Source organism: Notolabrus celidotus, chromosome 13 (assembly GCF_009762535.1).
Source record: "Notolabrus celidotus isolate fNotCel1 chromosome 13, fNotCel1.pri, whole genome shotgun sequence".
Lineage (NCBI taxonomy): Eukaryota > Metazoa > Chordata > Actinopteri > Labriformes > Labridae > Notolabrus > Notolabrus celidotus.
Window position 1 is genome coordinate 27680729 of NC_048284.1, and position 6511 is coordinate 27687239.

The 6511-nt window shown below is 41.6% G+C and overlaps 1 protein-coding gene across 1 annotated transcript; it reads left to right on the forward strand.

Annotated features, from left to right (window-relative positions):
* Positions 1-805: 805 nt before the first annotated feature.
* LOC117824415 (tripartite motif-containing protein 16-like) lies at positions 806-2479 on the forward strand. Its single transcript, XM_034699887.1, has one exon. It carries the CDS (start codon positions 806-808, stop codon positions 2477-2479), a length of 1674 nt encoding a protein of 557 aa, XP_034555778.1.
* The last annotated feature ends 4032 nt before the right edge of the window (positions 2480-6511 follow it).

Genomic DNA, 6511 nt, shown 5'->3' on the forward strand with positions numbered 1-6511 from the left:
GATTGACAGAAAAAAAAATAATGCAGTCGTCTAAGGAATAACAATTAGTTCTTTGCACCGACTTGGTGCTGAGGCCCTAAAAAGGCTACTTAATTACTGTAATGTGAGTAAATGTAATTTGTTACATTGCACCCTACAGTACTGATATTCTATCCATTTGTTTTACATCATCCAAATTTTTTTTGTCTTTGCAAATACATTTTACTACTTCCTGTGAGAAATTGTAATCTGTATCTGTTGTTAATATAGTTTACAAAATAAATTCTGAGAGTCCAATCAAAAAAGGACTGTATAGCTGTAGCCAATGATATTCTGGGAGGTCACTGTGACTGCTCCTGCCAACTCATGGATAACTCAGTGTCTGCACGTGCTCAAATATAGTGCAAGCAGGAACATTTTACACAAGAGTTTTGTGCAGGCACTCGCAAAGATAATAGGTGCGCATTGGCTATTGAATTTGTGTGCAGGGCTCATCTACATCCTTGTCAGTAAAACTTTCTTGTAAGTTTTGGCATGATAATGCTGCCATATTTACCTGCGGTACACAGTAAAACCTGAAGATCATTCTCTCTTTCTCAAACAGCGGGCCTCAGCCAATCAAAATATGTCTCTTCTCACACCTCTTGATACAGCTGCAGGTAAGATGGGTGTGGACACCAGAGTATTTAATTACATTTGAAAAAAAAAAAAAAAACCTTATACACCGCTGCAAGTCAACAAGAGCAGACAGCTGCCATCCTTCAGAGCTCAGACAAAGTTTTGATCCAGAAAAAGAGGAGCTATTTGATTGTCACTGAGAGGAGAAATGGCTCAGCAAGGAAACCATCTAGCCAGGGAAGCGTTATCTTGTTCAATCTGTCTGGATCTACTACAGGATCCGGTGACTGTTCCCTGTGGACACAGCTACTGCATGAACTGTCTTACAACCCACTGGGATAAAGAGGATGAAAGAAGAGACTACAGCTGCCCTCAATGTAGGCAGACCTTCACGCCAAGGCCTGTCCTGGGGAAAAACACCATGTTGGCATTTTTAGTGGAGGAACTTAAGAAGACTGGACTCCAAGCTGTTCCTGCTCACTGCTATGCTGGGCCCGAAGATGTGGCCTGTGATGTCTGCACTGGGAGAAAACGAAAAGCCTGCAAATCCTGTCTGCAGTGTCTGGCCTCTTACTGCGACAAACACCTTCAGCCTCATTTTGAAGCAGATCTGATAAAAAAACACAAGCTGGTGGAGCCTTCTAAGAAGCTCCAGGAGAACGTCTGCTCTCGTCATGATGAGGTGATGAAGATGTTCTGTCGTACTGATCAGCAGGCTATCTGTTATCTCTGCTCTGTGGATGAACATAAAGGCCACGACACAGTCTCAGCTAAAGCAGAAAGAACTGAAAGGCAGAGAGAGCTCGAGGGGAGTCGACTAAACATCAAGCAGAGAATCCAGGACAGAGAGAAGGATTTGAGGCTGCTTCAACAGCAGGTGGAGGCTATCAATGGCTCTGCTGATAAAGCAGTGGAGCACAGTGAGAAGATGTTCGCTGAGCTGATCCGTCTCATGGAGAAAAGACGCTCTGATGTGAAGCAGCAGGTCAGATCCCAGCAGAAAGCGGAAGTGAGTCGAGTTAAAGAGCTTCAGGAGATGCTGGAGCAGGAGATCACTGAGCTGAAGAGAAATGATGCTGAGCTACAAATGCTGTTACGCACAGAGGACCACAACCAGTTTCTAAAAGACTGCCTCTCACTGTCAGCACTTGGTGAATCTACACACTCATTCAGCATCAAGATCTGTCCTCTGAGGTACTTTGAGGATGTGACATCAGCTCAGTCAGAAGTCAGGGATAAACTACAGGACGTTCTGGGAGAGAACTTCACAAATATCTCACCGACAGTGACTGAAGTGGATGTTTTATTGTCACATCCAGAGCCCAAGGACAGAGCCGTGTTCTTAAAATATTCGCGTGACATCACACTGGATCCAAACACAGCACACACACAGCTGTTATTATCCGATGGGAACAGAAAAGCAACATTGATGACACAACATCAGCCTTCTTCTAGTCACCCAGACAGATTCACAGGTTGGTGTCAGGTCCTGAGTAGAGAGAGCATGACTGGACGTTGTTACTGGGAGGTAGAGTGGAGTGGATTTGGAGTATATGTAGCAGTCACATATAAGGGTATCAGCAGAGCTGGAAGCTGGACTGAATGTAAATTTGGATACAATGACAAATCTCAGGCATTATATTGTTTCAACAACAGTTATAACTTCTGGGAAAAAAATGTCCACACTCCTGTCTCAGGTCCTCGGTCCTCTAGAGTAGGAGTGTACCTTGATCACAGTGCAGGTGTTCTGTCCTTCTACAGCATCTCTGATACCATGACTCTCCTCCACAGAGTCCAGACCACATTCACTGAGCCTCTGCTTGCTGGAATAGGGTTGTACTGGTCTCCTGGAGACACAGCTGAGATGTGTAAACTGAAATAGACAGGAGTCATTTAAAGGACAGTGGGGTAACCTCTCTGTTTGAATTCTTCAACTTCAAATTGTATTTCTGTTTGTTGCTAAGAGCTGATCATTGTCAGCTGTCAATCAAACTTGATGTCAAATGACATATTTTCACTTGATGTGTACATATTTGAGTTTATTGCTGTCTCTGTGTAGCCACGGAGGCTTTCACTGCTCGTGACGATTTTTGGACACCAATTGACATTTCTCTGCATGAAAATATAAACTTGTCACTGCTCTTAATTACACTTTATACTTATTTGCATTTTAGCATTTGTATGCTGTTGTTTCTGTTCAGATAAATAGTCTTAAGAAAGAGCAGCAGACCTTTCTTTAATGTTAATTTTTTGATCTCATTACTTTGTAAATTTGTAGAAATCTTATCAGATTAATATCATTTTTCATAGTAGAAGAGATTGTTATTTAAAAAAAACGTTTTGTTTTACAATCTCTTTTTTTGCCTAATTTTCACAAGTGCCCTGAATGCAGCATCACAATACATGACTTGAGATGACCCCCGAAGTTTTTCTTTTCTTCATTTTTTGATATCAAAGACATGATACTGAGATCAGATCCACATTTGTAGAAAATCTATAACCACATTACTAGAAATTACATAGGCAGATTTAATAGGCAAACTTTTTTACCTGTAAATATCACTGCAACTTTCATGCTTATTTTTTACTGTCGCACTTTTTTTATTTCATGTTACGGTGCTTGTTTACCTGTCCATGCTCACGGGGGCTCGAAAAGTCTGTGAGAGATCCTTCACACACTCGATGATTTGACAGTGGGACAGCCCTATAAGCCCTCACGGACTTAGCGGGAACGTGCCTCAAAGTCAGTGAGGCTTGAGGGTGGAGATAAAGATTGGGCCCATGACGGAGACTGACGATGAGACGCAATTATACAGTTGTTTTTTTCTCCATTTTTTTAAAGACGGACTGTCCCTTATTTTCTGCTTTGTCATTTTTTCTGGCAACATTAAAGTATGGTTCAATTTTAGTAAAGAGATTGGTTTCATTGTTAAGAATTGTTAAGTACCATCTGCATAATTTGAAAAATGACCATGTTTCCTGTGACACCAACTAAAGGAAGCATCTCTGTGACTTTGGCATTAATAAAGAACTTGTGTCAACTTGTGTTCCAATTAGTGAACAACCCCTAGACCTCCTCCTCGCTTTGATCCACAGCCACTGCCTTAACACACTACAGCATCTGGTGACCTTTAGTATCCGTTCTGCATTTCATGGCAGTCCATCACATGTGATCACATGGTTGTTAAGATGTTTCACACAAAAACCAAAAATGCCAACTTACATGGTAGTAGAAGAAGAAAAAAGGTCTCAGGGCAATCTATGAAATGGTTATAAGAATATAAAAAGAGGAAGGGCTGGATCAGCTGACATTACAATCAAGATAAGTAACTAATGCAATTTAGAGATCAAAATGGTGTAAGGAAAATTAAATTACCTTTATTATAATTATATTTTTCTATGGCCACTTTTGATCAATGACTCTTGCAGCATCTTTTCACTTGTCTCTCATATAAAACCAGGTTTGCTGAACAGTACGTCATTCTTTGCACTCACTCACTCACTCACTCACTCACTCACTCACTCACTCACTCACTCACTCACTCACTCACTCACTCACACACACACACACACACACACACACACACACACACACACACACACACACACACACACACACACAAACACACACACAACGTGTCTTATCAGGGGAGTGCTAGTTCTGCAATTATTTGCACCATCTATCCTGAAACATTTAACTACTTGGTGAAAGGAGGTAGCCAGTGAAAATGAAAATATCAGCCTTCAAAAACAAAAACCGGGAGACAGATGATGTAGGCCTTGTTGAGACTGCATGAAGAAGTAGTGTGTGAAAGTGATTCAAACCAGACGGGGGCGATGTGCCAATACTTACAGTGTGTTTTTTTTTCCGGTGCTCCTAGAAGCACCAGATGGGAAGAGCTCTTCAGAATATATCAGGTCAATTCATACATTGGTTTTAAATAACTCCCAAAATCTTGCATATTCTGGAGTTTCTTTTCCATGTCTGGCTGCTTTAAGACTTTAAGACACTGCTACCTTGTCAAGGCAAGGTAGGAGTGTCTTAAAAGCAATATTATCTCTAAAGCCTTTAGAAAACGGCCATAGCTTTACTGAAACTCTAGAACAGTAGGTGAGGCACTAGTTGAAGGGGGATCAGTAAACAGGGGTCCTCACGTTTGCCCTTTTCCCCCTTGCACGTGGCTCAGTCAGAGGGGCTGGACATTAGTTCAGGTTATCCATCTATTCATCCCTCATCCATTTATTCATTGGTATCTGTACTGCTTTAGCTTCATGCAGCCTTCCTGCACAGATCAGCACTGTCAAAGTCTTTCATGCATGTCAGAGCTGAAGTATTTTATGTTCCCCTCTGCCCCCTGCAGGCCCTGCTGCTGTGATTTAAAGCAAGAGGAGAAGGAGGTAAGAGCAGGGGGGGCCTGGACGGAGGAAAAACTCCATCCCTTCTGCCGTGAATGGTACCACTGGGGAAACACCAGCAGGGACCTATAAGGGTAAGATCTGAAATGTTATGAGACACACTCCAGAGGTTTTACAGAGAAAGTCAAGTGGAGGTTATACTTTTTACATGAACTTTTTTAGAGTTCATGATGAATGCTACTTACTTTATAGTTGTTTGTTGACCTTTGAACACACACGTGGTTCCCCAAGTTATTATTGAACGTATTCAGTCAAGAAATCAGAATCATTGAACAAAAAAAGTCGGTAATTGTTTTTACTTTCATCAACCTGCAAACCTGCTAACAGTGACACCCTTTTACATCGCCATTTGAGTTATCAAAGGAATAAAGTTAATGTAAAAATATTGATCAGTGCAGCTTTAGGCAGTAATACAGAGAGTAAACCCATGACTGCAGAAACAGTAACAGGAGAAGGAAAGTTTAATGGGACTGGGAACATTTTTGTAAACTTTTCATATCAATTCAAGAAACTAGTGTTCCATATTACTGTCCGGTCCTAGTGTTGAGAAAAATAAAGGACTTTCCTTTTGTGACAGGCCTCTACTAAACCCCCTTTCAAAGCTGATTCCTGTTTGCAATGCAGCGCCTTTGTGTTGGTCAGGGATCACTCGGCTCTTCGAAGAAAACACCGTGATGGAACACGTGAGGAATGCAGCGGATCATCAGATCTGTGAGCGCCCCCTTAAAAGCGGTGATAAATGGGAAGCAGTTTTTCAAAGTGCAAGGTGATCAAAGGCGTGGCAGAGGTCTGGCCTTGCTTTATGAGAGTATGGTGGTCAGCTGATGGGCCCCAAGATCAGAGGGGGGAATTCACTTTTCCACAAGCACACATGTGTGTTTGGCCCCACGAATGAGCTGAACTAATGCACAAGGATCTGTTCAGACTTTTGTGATTTGAGACCTTTGATCCCCAGAAGGCCTTCTGTTATCAGAGACGGGGCTAATTGTTTTACCTCCCCTCATAGAATATGTTACCATTATGATACGTGTTTCAAAGATGCTAAAAGTTGAAGTACATTTGCCTCGGTGTTCGGCAAAGGGCATATTTTCTACTATCTCTGCACTCCTGGGCATTACCTTTGGACATAGGTGATAAAAGCAGGAGTAGTTTTGGACATCATTTAGCCTTAGTTCCTAGGGATCAAAATGGTGTGAAATCAATCAATTGTTGGTCACATAGATCTTCCTTTGTTCTTTTTAAGTTATATTAACGCATATTACTCCATGGGTATAAGATTAGTAAAAAAGATAGCAGAGACTGGAAAAAAAGCAGCAAGTGGCTTTACCAAGCGGCAACCTCCGGTCTTAAAATATGAAGCTCATGCAGAAGTGCTAAAAACTGCAGTTCATCGAGCATCAAATAAGACGATCTTTGCAGCAAAAATAAACGTGTTTACAGCCTGGTTCAAAAGGCAGTTTAGGTCTGAATAGCTAATGTCTCTATCAGCACACACTGT